General features: G+C 36.5%; 1 protein-coding gene across 1 annotated transcript in view; it reads left to right on the top strand.

Moving 5' to 3' along the window:
- Positions 1-19,040, top strand: part of EPHA3 (EPH receptor A3) — a 239,374-nt gene that overhangs the window by 174,048 nt on the left and 46,286 nt on the right. Inside the window, exons 6-9 of the mRNA XM_067300459.1 lie at positions 5,248-5,372; positions 12,024-12,186; positions 14,495-14,597; positions 15,061-15,128. Coding sequence (XP_067156560.1) covers positions 5,248-5,372; positions 12,024-12,186; positions 14,495-14,597; positions 15,061-15,128 — 459 coding nt within the window. The remainder of the gene's footprint in view (positions 1-5,247; positions 5,373-12,023; positions 12,187-14,494; positions 14,598-15,060; positions 15,129-19,040) is intronic.

Genomic DNA, 19,040 nt, shown 5'->3' with positions numbered 1-19,040 from the left:
CTAAGTGAAAGGTCAGTTTATGCAATCAGACATTGGTCTTTCCACTTTGACTTGTATAATGGTTTTTGTGATTTGAACTTCAGAGATTTGAGTTTGGGTCCCAGTGGATCCTGGCATTAGAAGCTACAGATTTAATTTTCGCATTATGATCTTAATTTATTTACTATTCTCACATTATGGTCTTAATTTATTTACTATTCTTGCTTCCACATTACCCTCTAGGGGCATCATAGACACTAAAGAAAAGTTTTACATTATATCAGATGAAAATATCAGGATTAGATAGCAAAATCATCAGATTTCTGTAAGAAGAAATAATGAACAAGCCTTCCATTTAATCAACAGTGTGGAAGAAGTTGCAATTTAGGTAATAGAGTCCGTTCTGCTGGCTCAGATATGTTCTTGAGCACCATCTTTCCACATAACTTGGAATATTTTAGTCTCCGATGCTGATAGCCAGTTGCGATTGGAAGCTGGAGGTGAGCAGACCATGGTCATTTTAGAATGAAATCCTAGAGGACTCTAGTAGGCTTTCCTTAAAATTTAATTTGCCGATTTAGAGACCTAAGTAAGAAACAACATGACTCTAAATATTTCAGCAGTTGTACACACATGGCCTCCCAGAGTTAATACTGAATTCTCTGTCACAGGACAGGGAATTTTCTTCCAGTATATACATCTGTAAGCCAGTCACATATGAAAACAATAATCACGGAATAAGAAAAAGTCAATAAGGAGATTTATGTACAGCTATTAAACTGGAGGAAAACAGATGATCTGTTGGGGTCAGTTTCTCTGGGAAATCAATTTGAGCAGAGTTTTATTGTCCTCTGTTCTAGATCCTTCATGTTATTTGCTTGCACCTTTAATAGTCATGAGTGAGGAGGTTTTTACACTAGTGAATCTAAGCTCCCTGGATCATTGCATTCGTTAGCTTTTCAACATCCACATTCCCAGTTGCCACAAATGCTACCTAACAACACTGAATGCTCAAAGTACATTTCCCCTTGTAACTCTAGGGAGTTTTGAATGTTCATATTAACTGCTTAAGCTAGTCATAAACCAGTTAGCCTGTAGTACCATACAAATAGTAACCATCTGATGCATAAAAATGTCTCTGTATGCATTTCATGTGACTATTGAGAATAAACATTTTTTTCTTAGAGAAAATGACTTAACCTCTCCATGTATGCCCACATATGCCTGCAGTTAATTATAAAAAGTAAAAGAAGAAAAAATTATACAGTGGGAAAGTTAAGAATACTAATACTTTGATCAGAACACCAATAAAAAATTAAGTACGTGGAGATACATGATGGTTTATCCAACAGTCACTGAAACAGTGTTTATTCAACTTTTTAGTGTAAAAAAATACTCTCCTTTTTACCCTGAAACATGTGTTTCCTGAATGATAAATTAATCTAACGTGTTGATGTTGATGCTTTAATAATGAAGATCATTTCAAACAATTTCTTTCTATTTGTGTAAAAATAGCTTTATGATATGCCATTTTTGCTAGACTGGACTTACAAAATTATTTTTGTCAATAGGAGCTGCAGCCATTTAAAATATTTGCTCTAGAATTTTATTGTTACACAGTCTAATTGTCTTTTATTTGAAGAAAGAAAAATCCTGGAAGTGTGATGAAAAATAGATATTCTAAACATGAAGTACTTCTGTTCCTTTCTGTAGCATGCTTTTGACTTTAATCTCATCCTACTGTAGTTGTTTAATGGTCTTCAGGAAATAGGAAGCTCTCAAGCTCTCTCTTCTTCATTCAAAGGACTAAAGACTATATACATTACTGCTTATGGTGATGTCTTCATTGTTTAAGGATTTATAATGTTAACTTCCTTTGATTTCTGTTCCTCTCTTTTCTGGACTTTCAGACTCTACAAAGGAAATAGTAGAATACAATAACTCAGCCATTCTGGTGAGAAGGAAGGATTAGTTGTTACAAAATGGAGCAACTCGTAGGAAATGTAGGCTACTCTGGGCCAGAAATAGTTGTTCTGACATTGACTTACCTGCGATAACTTAACTGGAACTAGCCCTTTTCTGCTTCGGAGAACATATTCAAGAACACTCAAGCAAATAAAATATATGAAAATAAATATATATCTAAAGACACAGTTTATATTTTTTGATTTATTAAACTATATTCTAGGGGTGTGTACAAAAAAAGATTAATTCCACAGTTAGACGTCAAGATAATCCTAAACACACCCAGAACCTGAGGTGAGGCCCCAGATCACTATTGTCATGTGACTATCCTTATGCAGGACAATGCATACATATTGATTACCTTAACTTCTACCATATCTCCAACTACCAACTCCATTGATTGAAGTAGATTTAAACATAAGCTAAACAGTGTCCTGAACAAGATGGTTTCTTAAATTAGGGTTCAAGGACCTTTCATACCTATCTATCTGACAGATGTAGTAGAAAAATAAATATGTTTATATTAAGATTTAAAACTGTAACAGTCCAGTTTCTTGAAGACCAGCAGGGAAAGCTTATGCCGCATGCTGTGCTGGAAATTTTTTGCCTTTATCTTTTCTTGGTCTAACCAAAGGGTCACTGGCTCATGTTCTTCTGTTGATCTCGTATGTTAATAGAGGAGTCAGTTCTAGACATAAGCAAAGAAACAGTTTAGGGTATACAGGCAAAGACCTCAGTTGTGCAGGGGAGCAGACGAGCAGAATAGCCGGGTCATCTCTGTCTCCTTGCTTATACTGGAGTCTGCTTTGGGAAAGCCAGGCTTGGTGCTCCAGCTGTCACTGAGCGGTACTTCTCTTCCCTCCATCCGTGGGGGAACCGCAAGCCTGGTTGCTGGGGATGCTCGGTTCAAGATTTATCCCTTTTCCCTCGTACTCCCCTTCCTGCAGAAGGAACATCCTGGCACTGAGCTCATCCTGGGAGCAGCACAGTTCAGTTCTGTCTGTGCTTTGAAGAGCCCTAAGCCTGACGTGAGGCTAGAGGAGGAGCAGCTTGAAGGGGATCTTCTCAGGGATGTCCAGGCCCTGTTTTCTTCTTCAGGAAGAGCTATATGAATGTTTTATGATGTTATTGATAACTGCAGAGCAGATGCTTTTCTAATAAACTGCTGTGAGATATGTTACTGGTAGCATCTGCAGAGATGTGTGTAAATGAGCTTAAAATAATTAATACCGTGTTAGAAGAAAGCTTTTTTAAAGCGCATCTGTATTGGAGCATATAAGATTATTTCAGCCTACCCTGAGAGTGTGTTATAGCACAAATTACCATAATTTATTAGGGGAAAAAGCCATTTCTGTTAATCATATATTAATTATTCATAAAATCTGTATTAATGTTACCTTAATGGGAAGTGTTACCAGCTGGAGTACTAGGCTTGGCACTCTATTCAAATACAAAAAATGATAAATAGCCTGACTTAAAAAGAAGACATAAAAATACTTCCAAGAGCATGGAAGCAGGAAGCCACAAATATATGAATTAACATAAAGCTGGCTATGGTAGAGCAGTCCAGTCAGCTAGCCACTTCATATTTCGGCTCCAGCACTGGTTTGTGCCTAAGATTGAGTGGAGTTACAGAAGGACATTCATTACAAACCAGTCCTGTATACCTTGCCTTAATGCTTTCCAGCAAGCATAGATCTGGTGAGTCTGAATAAAATCAAGAGACTCTTTCCCATTCCACTTAAAAAAAAAAAAACCTCCGAAACTCTAAAATCTGAATTCGGTAATGTAACTTCATGATAAATTATTCCTGTTGGAAAAAAAAGAGGATTTTCTTCTTTAATGTTTTTCCTTTTCAATATTTTAGGGAAGATATTTCAAACTGGGTGGCACATAAAATTGTTTTTCAGAGTATGTGTGGTTCTTTCTGCCTGGAGCGGATATGAGCATGTGTATATACATACATGCTTGTGTGGGTGTATGCAGCTTTCTCTAGTCAATTAAAGGAGGATGTCAACATTTAGATTATAACTCAAGACTAGAAAATATAGTTTGATGAAGTTTATCAAAATCAAATATAGCATGCTTTTTTCCAAAAATTGTTTAAATTAGGATTTTTTTCTGGCTTTTGAAAGGTCTCTCATAGCAATGAAAACCCAAACATGAAGAGCACTGGTTAGTTCATGCAAATGTATAATGCTTGAAAAGTGCAACTAGTTTTATATGAACAGTAAAAATTTCATAAGATTCAGCTGAAATTAGGTTGTTTAGATCAGCTAGTGCGTTTTTATTAGGATAGCACAATGCAAACTTATAAACACATTTGTTTTACACAGTAAGATAAAAGGCTGTTTATTAGTAAAAGATTTTTTAAACATGACAGTTACGACCTTTAATGTGTGATCTGTAAGTTATCTTCTGATGAAGTTTGGCCAAAACCATGAAAGAGAGGCATTTGGAGTGGGAAGCCAACCCAAAAGAAGGAAGAAAAAAATTTTTTTCCATATCTTCAGTGAGTCCAGGAAACCTAGGCCTGGTTTTGGAACGAAATGTAGAACTGGGTGGTCTAAAGATGAAATGATCTTAAAGAATCTTAGGTAATGATGATTTTTTTTCCTGCAACATTGATGATACTTCCAAGTTTTAGGTCGTGGGTGAGTTTGTGGTATGCAGTTGATTATCATGCCTAACTGTGATTCATACAAATCAGAAATGAGATTATTTTGCAGTTTAGATTTTGGATTTTTTTCTTCAAATTTCATTTTCAAAGAAATGTGGTAAAGGAATAGCGTATATGGGAGCACTTTGTATCTGGGGAGCTTACCAAATAGTGTTATAAAAGAGACTTTATTGATTATTACTAGTTGTGGATACCAGGAACTCCTTGTACGTAATGCATTCCAGCACTGTTTTACACTTGTGTATGAAAATGTTATCAGAGTTCTGCAGGGTCTGGTAATATAACACTTCAGCATTATAACAAATAGGTAGTACTGTTGTTTTCTTCTCTTTTTAATATATCAAATGCTTTTCATTGCTTACACTGTAGTAGCAGATTGAAACCATCTGCCATCTTGCCACTAGTCCATCCGTCTAACAGAAAATCTCAGTTGATTTTCCTTCAGGCCAGTATGCTTTAAGGCATGTGTACCCGGACTATAATCCAGCTGCTGAATGTTGACTCAAATCCAGACCTGTGCTCATGAGTCTTTTAAATGGAAACAATGCTCTTTGCCAAGGATTAGAACAGAGAGAAACTCAATTTGCTTTCCTCTCTTCCCTCGTCTCTCCACCCCATTACAGCTCCATCCCCCATCACCATAATTAGGAAAGACCGGACATCCAGGAACAGCGTGTCTCTGTCTTGGCAAGAACCTGAACATCCGAATGGGATCATCTTGGACTACGAGGTCAAATACTATGAAAAGGTGGGAAGAAAGATTGAGGGGGGGAGGGAGTTCTGTGCTGATAATATTGTAATGAAATTATTACATCTTTCCTATGTTAAGGATTCAGAGACACCCCTGTTCACTTGCTTTCCTCCTCAATGGTGCTAAGTGTTTAAACTGTTCAATTTTTGGCAAGGAGGACACTCCTGAAAATATGAAGTGAAACTGTTAAGCAGTATTGTCTACCAAATTCATTGCAAAATGCTTCAGAACAAATATAGAAATAATACAGAGAAGATGTAATACATCATTTTTTCCCCCTCTTGATTACAGTGTATCTACTGAGTTCTATTATGCTGTCAGTGTTTATACATTTCTTTGTCAGCATTCATATATTCATGCACTTCCTTGTGGCACAAACATATTTTGCACAAAGATGATCTGGAAAAGAGACGGGCTATCCTTTTAATGAATGGTTCGCACTATGAAAGTTCCCACTTTTCATGAATAACTGAATTCTTGATAGAATGTTTCTAAATAACTGCAAACCAAGGAGAATCTTCAATTGAGTAAATTCTGTTTTATTCTGAAATCTTCTTGTACTTCCAACTGTTTCTTACTACATCATATATAGATCTATATGTAATAAAAAGAATTAAATCTACATAACAAAATGGGCTTTCTGTAAATCTTACTAATAGACATGAAAAGACCAAAAATTGTTGTGAAGATTCTAAAGAGTGCTATTACCTGCTTTTAGATTGATCAGAGAGAATTTTCGATAGAGTATATTGCTGACAAAGTGGACAAAACTTGGAAAAAAGGCAGAAATAGTGGCTTAACTTACTATTTACTAATACTGTTAATGTATAGAAGTTAGGCTTATATTTCATACATACCATGGATTACTTAGAAACTGGTATCCACAACTATTCAGTTGGCCTGTAGAAAGCTTCCTCATGGAACTTTTCGGTAGGACAATGTGATATTGATAGACCACACTTGATCTTCAGCCAAAGAATGGGGCTCTGAGGGCCGCATTCTGAAAAGATTTCTCCCAGATTAATAGACCATCTGATTTGGGAGATTTTTGATGAGCACTTGAACTTTGAAAGACCTTGATAAAAATCTAAAAGTATGTAGTATCACTGATAAAAGCGAAAAAAGAAATCTTCCTAAATCATTCAGCTTTGACTGCACTTTAGAAAGCAGTAGCTTATAGATGTTCTTTCTGTTGCCAGTTCACTTTGTGTTTTTTTCTATTAATTTCAATGAGGGCAGGATCAAGTCCAGATCCTGGGCTTGAGGAGAAGTAAAGAAGAACCAGCTCATAAATCAGATAGTTTTTATTTATACATCCTCAGCAGTAAAAGCACACAGCAATTATTTAGGCTTCACTCTTCTCAATTTTGTGGGGGGAGGGGGTAAGAAAAAAAAAGATAGTACCTTTCAGTAGGAAGTATTTCGTATTAGAAGAGCTATTTGCATCACAAAGAGTCTACATCTGAAAGATCCCAGAACTTCATTCTGTTTTGCATAGGCCAGATTATTTATTTACATTATTAACTTCCATTTCATTTGAGACGAACCTGGCTGCTCTTGTTGCCGTTGGCTGTAGCTTTGTTTTCAGAGACCTGTGGCAGCCTCTTCTCAGCCTCATCTCCAGTCTTTGCAATTGGAACTCCTTTCCCAAGACAGTTGTGGGAGATTTCTGTGGGCTGCAGGATATAATACTCAACAGTGTTGCTCATCTTGGTGTTAGATTAATCTGGGGTTAGTCACTCCCAAGGTAGAGAATTTTTCCCCTTGTGAGTATTTCATTCATTTCGAGTAAATGACTGAGTGGTTTTGTGTATTTGGTTTTTTTTCAGTGTTTTAATCATGGTTCTACACTGAAGCTGACTTGTTTTATTCAATAAAATTGTCACCTTCCAGTACTATTATACGCACAGACTGAGCATGTGGCTGCTGTTCCCACTGTGTCTATCCTCTCTTACAAAGCAGTCAGTCTTCCAGAGCAACTGGTTGATATAAGACAGCTTCATCAGACAGCCAGTCTTATGAGGCTGATCTTGGACATGTGTTTCTTCCCTTTGAAGTCTCTGATCAAGAGTTCATATGCACCAGACAGCTTTCTTAAACCAAAGAACCAATTGCTTAACAATAACAGCCAGACCATTTAGAGCAAAGGGTTTTTAAAAAAACAACCTTCTGCCACCAGTGTTTTTAATGTGTGGTCTGCAGCCCCTTAGGGAGTCAGAAGCCTGTTCCTCAGGGTTTATGAAAGGTAACTAAGAAAAGCAAATCTATTGTCAGGAGGCTTTAATCCACCACACTTTTTAGGTCTGCAAATTGAAAAAGGTTGAAAAGTACTAATCTACACATGTTAAACTTACCTAAAGCCAGGCCAGCCTGTACTGGATTATTACTCTTCATTCATTCTTCAGACAGCTTAGAAAGATGCTGCTTGTCAGTCTGAGATCTATAAGCAGCCCCTTCTCACACACCCCTTTTGAAAAGAGAGTGTTCTTTGTAAACTGGTCCAGTTGTTTTGATTTTCTGCTTCAAAAATCATCTTGGTCCTCCCATCTTGAAAATAAAGCTGTTAAGTGGCAGGTGCTAGGAAATAAAGCTTTCCCAGTTAGCAAGCTGGATATTTCTCCTGACAAGTCATACGTGATTGCTGGCAGGTGATTCACTGAGCCATTGTTTTCCCTCCTGCTTGTTTTTACTGCCAATACCTTTCCTGATTGCTCATGAAGTAATATATACAGTGTTAACAGATTATTACAGGTCAGTCCAATTCTGTCATACACCTTGTCCATGCAAATTTTTGCTTGACTTTCTTAGGTTTCTAAGAATAATTGATATTTGTGGACAACTAAATGTCACTGACATAAATGTTAGGCTAAATTTGGAATAAAAATTGAACTTCCCATATCTAAATGATAACATAATGTAGTTTATCTTGTGCATTATTGACGTAAAGTATGTGAAAAGTATTTATTTGCTGCAAGTTTAATTAACCTATTCAGTTTTTATCACCAGTGATTTCACTTGTGTAACCAAGAAAAATAAAGCTTTTTATGAGCTTTCTTTCTAAGTTGGTGGCTGCAGTTATAGGAAACTATTTTAACTTTTTGAAATGAACCTATTGGGCTTTAATGCATAACACTATGAAATGAGAGTGACAGTTTTTGAGATTCATTGTTTGGAAAAGAATTATATTTTCTGTAAAACCGAAGCCTGGTTATGAGGCTGTTCAACCAGGTACCAGGCATTGAAAATATTTAAAAGAAATAAAGTCCTGTTTCAAATATAAAACTGAATATTAGATGGAACATAGGCATTTATATTTTATGGTAAGATATAAAATGTTGTTAGAGGTGATACAACAGTCAAAGTGCACATATAACAGAAGTCAACTTTAAAGGTCCCGACTTCCCAACTGTTCTTCGAATATGTATTTCTTATACAAGAAGATACTTTTTTTCGTCATTTTTCTTCCTCACATATTCATGTTCTGTGGAAGGATCTTATCATGTATTGATACGAAAAACATTGTCTCCTAAATACCACACATATAAAGTATTAATTACTTCATTTAAATATGTGGGTAACAGTTATGATAACTAAATCGCACACACTATATTAAGCTGAAGTTTTGTTCCAAACAATGGGTAAAATTTAATTGCAGCCTCGTGTTATTGAAATGGGTTTACATTTGCGATCATTGAAATCATCTGCTCTGTAGGCTGGTTAAAACAAACGTATAAATAATTATATCCAGTTTGTGATCTTTCTGAGGCAGAAGAAGTAAATTATATGCAAGCATATTTAGTTGCTTTTAAACTCTTATTCTTGTGGCTTTGAGGATAGGCCAGGTATACTCCATGAGTTTTCTGAGAACTTTCATATTGATGAACAGTTCATACCCAGCACGAAGAGGAAGCAGCATTGCAGCTGTGGATTTTTTCCAGGATGTATAATCTCTTTTTAGCCTTGCAAGTCAACAAGCTGCAGCTGACCTGTAAAATGTTCTTCCTCATACAATATAAACACTTACAGTACTTATCTTTAAAAGGACATACAATTCACTCTCACTAGTACTGCCACTATATTAAATATATCCAAAATATGACTTTTGTAGAACAGAGATTAAAATTGTAAAATTTCCTATGTATATGAGACACAGTAGTAGGATTTTCTTCCCATTAGAGATTGTGTCTAGTAAACTATAGAGAAATGTTCAAGAAGAATACACTTTGTGCATCCAAGTTCAAATTCATCATCAAATTGAGTGTTTGATTAAAGTTCTGCTTGGCAAAGACTGGCTCTCCTTTTTGTATATTCCTTCTGCTTATGGCAGCTATAGTGCTGTATCTCTGAAGTTTTACTTCATCCCCAGGAAAGATAAACTTGGGCTTTTATGTGGTGTTTCACTGATTTGATTACTATTAACATAAAAAATGACTTACAAAATCTGTGCCTAAAAATCTTACCATAAACTAAGATACCATGACATCCTCCATACCATTGTTTTAAACATTTATTTTCCAAGTTCCATTGAGGATTATTAATAGACATGGCCATGACCATATATTCCCTTGCAGGTATGTATCTGCACAAGAAGGAAATGTTTGCATTTCGTAAAAGCAGCCTGAAGTGAGATCAAAATGAATGTCCAGTCATAGCATACACAAAAGATTTTATATTTTAAAGACAAGATTATTATGTCTTTGAAATGAAAATAGTTGCCTATATTCAACTGAATGATGAGGTAGTAAAAGCAAAACCTGCAAATTAAAATACTAGGCCTTTGTTAGTCCAAAAACACCCATTTTAGACAAACCTGTTTGCTCCTGAGAATGTCTTTCTGTAAGGTTTTTCCCCCAAATGTACAACTTTTTCAGAGAAGGATCAGAAAACCATGGAAAAAATCTAATGCTGATTTCCTTTTCATCCATAATGTGTAGAGAACGGACCATGATACAGGCTTTTGTAGTCATTCTTTGAAGAATAGGTCTATTTCATCCCATTTAAGGTTTTGATTCTGGATAGTAACTTTTAGGTACAGGCTTAGCTTTTTTTTTTTCAGTGTATTTACTAATGTGCACAATGTTAAATATTGTGTGTAGACTCTAATAATTTCCCTGACTATGATGTAAATATCTCTGGTTCTGTCTGTATTAGAGATTGCCAAGAATAGGGTAGTCAGATTCTTTAGCTTGAAAGTGAATAGTTTCTGGTGTCAGCCTAGCAACTTAGACTAAACCTAACTTTCATACTTTAGACAGCACTGCAGACCAAACATAGTAAAATAGCTCTAGTTACTGAACTGTTCATTTGAAGGATGAGCTGGCTTTGACAATCAGAATATGCTGAATATTTTCCAACCTCAATACTTGTGCCTCAGCACTAAGTATACTATTTTCAAAGTTAAAAGGTCAGTACCTTGCAAGCAAATATCATACCATAAAACATAGTGGAAATCAGGTGAGACTATTTGCATTCAACATACATTAACTTAACTCCGATTCTACCTTTAACCAGGCAAAACTCAATGGGTTTAGTGTATTTTAGACTGTTCAAAGCAACAGGGTGACATATAAAATCCCCCAAACCTCCAAAATAAAAAAGGTCATCATTGTGAACCTGACCAACTGAGATTTGGAGTTCCCTGCATGTATGACTACTGTCCAAGGTCTTCTCCCAGGCAGTTCCAACTGCCATTTTTAGGAAGCCAAAATGCTCTTTTGGTTCAGGATGGCCTTAGTAATCATAAGCGATACCCCTGACACCAAATGCATGTTTAAATTTTTAGACTATGTGATTACAATGGGACTGAGACATATTTTTATCAGAATTAGGTTTTTGCACAGTGTGGAAGTGTATCCAAACTTGCTAAATTAGGAAGTGGTCTATTTCTTATTTTACGTGAAAAATCATTATGTCAGGAATATGTTCATGTTAAACAGAGTGTAACTGTGAGCCGTATCATCTATATCAGGCACACATTTTACTCTTTAGCAAAAAGCAGTAAGAAGCAATCATATATGTCCTTCTGACTACTAAAGCCTAAGCCTCACTCAGGAGCAAGTTCAGTGGGGTTTTGCCCAAATGAGGATTGATGCATCAAGCTCATAGTTTTTATGGCACAATAGTAAACCAGTTATATTAGCTTGTTCACAGAACTAAGGTAAGGAGCTTGAGTGGAATTCTGTTCTGACTGTTATAAAGGGTAAACACTGCCTCACAAGGCAGTAAAAACTGAGTCCTGCAATAGCTCTGCAAGGTCCTAAAAGCTCTAAATTGGCCTACTACAACTTCCAGTTCAGTGCAGTAGGCAGATCTGTTTTATGTTTTTTAAATAATGCTTTAATCTTTATTTTCTTGTCATATTGCAGGCTGTGGACAAACACAGTACAAAGCCATTTAATGAAATGTCATATATTTAACACATCTAGTATTTGATTTACATTGCAAGGCTATAGAAGCTCTAATGATTTAAATTTCTTGCTAATCAACGGATTTTTAGTTGATTGAAAATGAATGGCTGCACAAGCTTTTGTTAGGCTATAAATACTCAAAACATGACAGTGCTCTCCAGGTGTTCTGTAGTAATTTTATGCCATCTCTTGCTCCTGTTGTAGGGTGTGGTTTTAATCTGATAATTTCTCTTCCCAAAAGCAGGAACAAGAGACAAGCTATACTATTCTAAGAGCAAAAGGCACCAATGTTACTATCAACGGCCTCAAACCTGATACCACCTATGTGTTCCAAATTCGAGCCCGAACTGCAGCTGGATATGGGACAAACAGTCGCAAGTTTGAATTTGAAACCAGTCCAGATTGTATGTATTTGTTCAAATGGCTTAAACTGAGATCCTGTCCTGTTTCTGACTGATTTGAATGGCTGTTTTCATTCCCTTTCTAGCTTAGTAAATGTGACTCATAACTATTTATGATGTGTCTTTCTGGGTAATATTACTATATAACTTTATGTTTTATCATTAAAATTGAAACATGTTGTAAAGAATATACCATGATTATCACAGGTGGTGTTTTCTTCCATTCTCTACCCTACCGCTACCTAATGCCAGAATCAGTACTTTGCTAGACTGCAGCTCCTGCTGAGAGAGGAAGCCTAATACGATAATAGATGCATAGCTTCATATTGTTGCAAGTTTGTGGCCTGATCCTATGGACTATAAACTCCATGCTCCAAGAGAATTAATGTCTTATTTGACCATTAGTTACATGGGTCAGTGAGTAATTCTCATTCTGAGGAGCATAGCAACTTTCTCCTATGTAGCCCTTACATGAAACTAATATGCACAGGCCAGAAAGGATGGTCATTCAGTTAAGTAGCTGGTCAGGGACTTGGCCAGTCTGGCTCTTCTCATTTCTGGCACTAAAATGCTGCACATTCCTTTTTCTTTTCTGTAATGCCATTTTAATACTTATTATCTGATAATCTTATCAGTATTCTTTACAAGTTCTGTTTTTACATCAGAAAGACTCTTAAAAGAGCTCATCGTCTTAAATGTTACTTTCTCATCACTTGATACTACACAGTAAATCAGACCTTTTCTTTACTAGAAGCTGAAAGTGGCTTAATGCATCAAAAAGTCTCTGTTTAGGTAACCAGTTATCAATGTATAATAATGCTCATTAGTCAAAGATTCATACAATTAGCAAGAGACTGTTTACTTTTTAGAAAGTAGGACTTTCACAGAAGACTGTTATCCACTGTCCAGAGTTATAACACAACTCAGGATTATAATTCTGATACCGCAGTCCTAAGGCTTGATCATGTGCTCATAATAAGGCTTGAGAACCAACCCATGGTAAAAGAAGTGCTGTCAGAAGCAACAAATTCTAACAAAGAAGAGTAGCATAAGCCAAATAGTCTTGGACTTGACATCCTGGTATTTTTGAGATATGTTACGTATTTCATCCCCACTTCTCCCTTCCCGACCTCAGTTCTTATTCTGGAAAACAAATGGATTGTTATTAATTATAATGGATGAAACTGGAACTCAAGATAGGATGAATACAAAAAGGGGAAAAAATCAGTTGTAGTGATGTTGTGAAGGTAAAAAACTTCATGACTTATAAGTTAGTGAGCTTTATCTGCAAGGTAATAAAAAAGAAAAAAAGAAAAAAGTGGAGCTGACCAAAAATTTGGAAGGTGACAGGAGGCAGTGATGCATGTATCTCAGTAAGGAGTGTTCAGGTTATACAGATAGACTCCAAAACATGTAACGAGGTTACAGTTGCTAAGCTATCATAACTACAACAGTGTAGTTGTAGATGTTTAATCTACCAAATATTAACCAGGACCCATCAGTCATAAGTAGGGATTTCTTTCCAAGTGGAATGATGCAACTCCAAAGACTCACATAGACAGGCTGCCCAAATCATGGGGAATAGGAAGGCTATCTTTCAGCTCACTTCGGACAACTAACATAGTAGCTAGAAGCCTAATTCCACTATATTCAGTGAAGATTGATAAGTGTCTGCAGAAGATGATTCATCATACCTAAGATCTAAAGGTGTCCTGTCATTTTGTAGCAGTCCAGCTCAGCGGAGCTCCTTATTTAGGCACTGCAAGGAAGTATCCAAAGTTAGGTAGAATAAAGCCCTTCTTTTATCCTATAGGCACTGACCTGCTGTAGATAGTCCTGTCTGCATCTGTGTGTCCAGCCTTTTCTCAACCTTCACAGTGATACTGTGAAGCTTAATTATGAAGTTTAATTCATTAAAGCACCTTCTGTCACGCAGAAGTGAGAATAATGATGATAATTATCGACTGGCTGGGAATTCTTGCCGAGGAAAAATTCCTTACTGACCATGACCAAAAAAAAAATATATATATATATATATATATATCAGTTTATCAGCAGTTACTGCAATCAGCAACAGTAAAAATAAGCAGTAGTAGCAACCACCTTTGTAAATTTTCAGAGGAGTCTTTTCCTTTCTTCCCTTGTATTTATTTGTCTGATGAAAAATTACTTAGTAGATTAAATATTTGGCAGGAAGCCAAAAGCTATATAGTGATAACTTAATCTGTCTGTTCCCTATATGAGTGTCAATTGTGATGTAAATAATATTTTGTGGGTGGGTTATTTATATATTTTTGTGTTAACTTTCCAGCATTCTCCATTTCCAGTGAGAATAGCCAGGTCGTAATGATTGCCATTTCAGCTGCGGTAGCCATTATTCTCCTCACAGTTGTGGTGTATGTCCTGATTGGGAGGTTAGTTTATCATCTGTTTTACACATTTACTCCCACTTCCATTTCTCACTGGGGCTTTGATGAGCACAGCGAATCGAATATTGTTGGGCAATAGAGTGGCTGGTCTGCACCTTCTTTTTTGTCTGCTGCCGAGGAGCTCTGAGTACTGCTTTATGCTTGGTAATGAGCCTGCTAGCATTAGCAGCCCCAATCATACAGCAGTTGTTAAAAAATGCTATAAACACATTCTTAGGCAATTGTAAAATTAAACTGTAGGGGTCAAAAATCAACAAATCCTCTCATTAGCCAATTTCCTCAAATTCCCTGAGAACATAACATGCCTCTATAGGGTACAGAGAATGTAAATATCATTAAACTTTCAAACAGGCATTTAATTGTGGAGGGAAAACATTTTAATCTGCTTCCACCTGCAGTTAACATATAAAATTTTATATATTAATTTTTTTTTCTCTGTTGCTTGTAGATTCTGTGGATACAAGAAGTCTAAGCATGGTACTGATGAGAAAAGACTACATTTTGGGAATGGCCATTGTAAGTTACTGATGCCTTTTAACACATCCAGTTCTGCTGAATTCATCCCCAAGATAACTACTGTTTTTGAGTTAAAAAAAAAAAAAAAGAAAACAGGCATACCTCACTTAAACCTAGGTGAAATTGGGCAGAGAATTATGTCTTCTCTTGAGGTTAAGGAGATTTTCCCCTACCAATTAGTCTTTATTTCAAAATCTTTCATCCATGTTCAGGTTAGTAATGAATGAAACACTGCTGTCTGTGTTCAAACAATGCATGTGGTTAGCAATATGATATTGATTCTGCTGTGTATTGCTGAAATGCAGAGCGGAACTTCAACTTCCTCATTATCAACTGTATAAAATCTAAACAATAACATTTTTTTTCCCCAAAGCAAAATGTAAAATCAATGAAACCTGTCTTGATGACTGTTGAAGGGACTATGAAAATTGCTTGCTTGACAAAGTTGACCTGCTAATAAATTTAGTCTGGAATAATTCTAAGCATAGGCTAAAAAAAGATTATCAAGTTTCTTAAGTTTATGATTATTATTAAGATTCTTAATTTTTAAAGTTTCTTAACTTAAGTGAATATCTCACAAATTAATGGGATTACTTAATCCAACTCTGTTTAGGAATATGTTTTATTCAAGGCCTGTTTGCCAACTTAAAATAACGAATTTATCTGTGCTTTCTTTGGATCTCATCCACAACTAGGATGAAAGTCTTTCTATTGACTTAAGTAGTCTTTGTATCCAAAATGTATGGTGTAGTCAGGAAAAAATTTTATATAGCTGAGGGTATAAAATCTTGCTCATCCTGAGTAATCTGGCATACTCTTGAAACTTCTTCCAAAGCCAAACCCCAAAGCTACCTATTTTTGATGTTTTCATATCTGTTTTTGATATGGTTAGATGGGTCTCTGTTCATGGCTATGCTGGGTCTTTAAGTTGTGTCCTGTGAAAGGAACAGTATGGAGCAAGGTCCCATTACGATATGCTCAGGGGAAGAAGTGTTGACTTTTTGAGCCCAGGAGTCTGTCCTGGTTACCAGGAAGCGGCAGCTCACTATGACCCATAACTGAGGGGGATGTCTTCTTGCAGTATTTCAACTCATCTCTGATCCTGACACGCCAAGGTGAAGAATCAATACCAGGCTACACCATGTAGATCATGCTGAACCATATATTTCTATTGCTTAGCATTTTGCATTATAACGTTAATATGGTTTACACCTAAGCATTTTCCTTCTTTATATATTATTCTGCACACAACGGCAGTGCTGCCGCTACTGCTGCTGCTACTGCAAGAGGAGACCTGTCGGTGTCATAATCAGATGTCTCCCCACCAAATATTGAAACGTTGAAATAACATTTTAATGAAGAATTTACCTACAGTTGTTAGAAATTAGAACTGCTTCTTAATCATAGTGACAATGGGGTAACTGGTCTCTGACTCTTCATATTATTATTTTTAGTTTGGAGCCTTTCCTTATCTCAAGATAGGCATGTGCATACATACCCACAAGCACACATATGCTGCCTCCTCTGCACTGTCATGCCATGATAGAAGACTTGACTCATGCTGCCCATCGACAGCTAACCAACTAGGCTCAAAAAAGTCTATAGTTACATGCGGCCCACAGAATTAATGCTTCATCATGCAAATTTAATTAGGTTATAAAATAAAAGCAGCCAGTAAAAAAAGTGTTGCAGACAAATAACAGGTCAGAGTTTGCTCTCCTTACACCCGCACAATGGAAAGTTGCAATCACTATTCTTAAACATGTCAGTGCAGTTAAATTCCTGTGGATTAAATTGCATTTAATTTGGCTTTAGATATTTATGTACTGTTTTCTGAGTAGTGCCATGCTGATCCTGTGTTTAGTAAGAACACAGTCGATCATGAATCTGAGCTTTTTCTTAGAAATTCCTGAAAATGATTCATTGATTTTGCTGATATTTATCTGGTAGGATTTGTATGTATGTGTGTGTGGCTATTGAAACCTTATTTTTCCGCTATTTTAAAGTCTTTCTCAAAGCATAAGAGAATTGCTTCTGTGAACTAAGAGGATAAAGTAACTTCCACGGCTGTCATAAACTTTCTGCATCTTAAATACAGCAGCTGGTTTATTTCAGTCAGTTTATTCTGAATTACTTTAAAAAAGGCTCCAGCCATGAACTATTCCCTGCAGCCTTATTACAAATCCTATAATATTACTTCAAAGGAGCAAAAATGTGTTTCACCTCCTCAGATCTTCTGCCTTTGCCTTCTTTGGCTAGGGCATTTTTATTTTTTGCTACCCTTAGGGCAATTCATGCTGGTAAAATGAAAATGTAAATTATTATGTTTGCACAGAATGAGCTGTAAAGTAGTACAGCTTAACACATGTGCATGTGTTTATTATCTGTTTTTCATGACAGAACCCAGTTACTATACAGGCTGCCCTTAATTATTGGTGTGAAGGGATTATTCTCCTTGCAGCCACCATCGCCTGATCTTGGGAACCTATGGGGTCAGCATTAAAATGCTGCAGCCAAAAACCCTACAGTGCAGAAGCTTTTAATTGTTGTTATTTTTATTGGGGGCATGAGGGAGCCTGTAATGTACATTCAGCATGGATGGAAAGGAGCATTTACAAGGTTCTTAACCAACAGCAATATACAGCCAATTACTTTTTGTTTTACTTGTAAGTAATTCTGTAATCATCAGACTCTTAAAGGAAACACACTCAGCATTTAATACTGCACACACTCAGCCCTTCTGTTCAGAACATGAGTCTTAGTTTGCGTTGTTTTCGAGGCAATTAGCTTGGGAACTCATTTTTATCATTTCTTTGTCAGTCCTGAAGCCAATAAATCTCCATAAAATTGATTTTTTTTTCACATACATTGTTTGACAAAACAATGGTGCGCTCTAGCTAATGGTCCAAAGGTATTTTTCCCATCTGCCTAACTACAGCAAAATGTGTTTAACTATACTAGAGGTCAACAATTTGATGCAGTGTAATAATGCCAAGCTGGAAGGGATATTCCTGAGTGTAGGCAATGTTTATAGGAGGAGGTAATATCTTTTACAAGGTTAAGAAAAGCTAGAATACATGTCCAGGAATGCAAGTTTTGTGTTAGAAACAGAAATAGCAAACTTCAAGCTATGTAATGGTTATTGTACTTTTTGTTAATGAAACATCTTTGTGTTTTAAAATGAATACAGAGATGGGCACCCAAGTTATCAGGTACAAGCACAAGCAGGGCCTTGAGCCAGGGGAGGAGGAACAAAGCTATGATTTGCCTTCAGCATCTTTGCTCAAGGGGATGATCAGAAATGACAATATGTTCCTTCCCCTGCCCTGCTCCCCCCAGTCCTGCTGGCAGGAGAAGTGGGGAGAGCTTGAGACCGCCCTTAAGACCACTCAGTCATTTGAACTAGTGCTTGCCCCAAGCAAACGGAACAACCACAGGCCAGGAAACTGTAGAAGGGGACAAAATAATAACATTGATGTGAGGTAACTTAGCACTAGAACCAAACTTGAGTAACAAGAAAGCCTGGCTGCCATCCTTTTATAACTAGCAGAGGTTTTGGGCGGGGAGAAGGTTATTCATGCATAATTTTCTTGTCTTATGCATCTTGTTGGAGAACTTAGAAAAAGCTTGAACCAATGTACTCTCCTTCGTATGTGCTCCATAAGAACTCTTCAGATTGACTGTAGCATCATGCAGTTTGTTCCTTGCCCCTGTGTTGTTACCCTGAAAGGAACAACCTAAGGCAGCATATAAACAGAACAAGCTGCGGGGGCAGGTAGTATTTTAAAATTTGAGAGGCAGTCAAAAACTGCAGGTATATTTAAAATTGTTTTACAAACCCTGTGTAATAAATACACTAGTGTCTCTGGTTTTGAGCTTCATATTCACTCTATATTAAGAATTCCCGAAGAA

The sequence above is a fragment of the Apteryx mantelli genome, chromosome 1 (assembly GCF_036417845.1).
Source record: "Apteryx mantelli isolate bAptMan1 chromosome 1, bAptMan1.hap1, whole genome shotgun sequence".
NCBI lineage: Eukaryota > Metazoa > Chordata > Aves > Apterygiformes > Apterygidae > Apteryx > Apteryx mantelli.
This window is presented reverse-complemented; position numbering and strand designations above follow the sequence as displayed.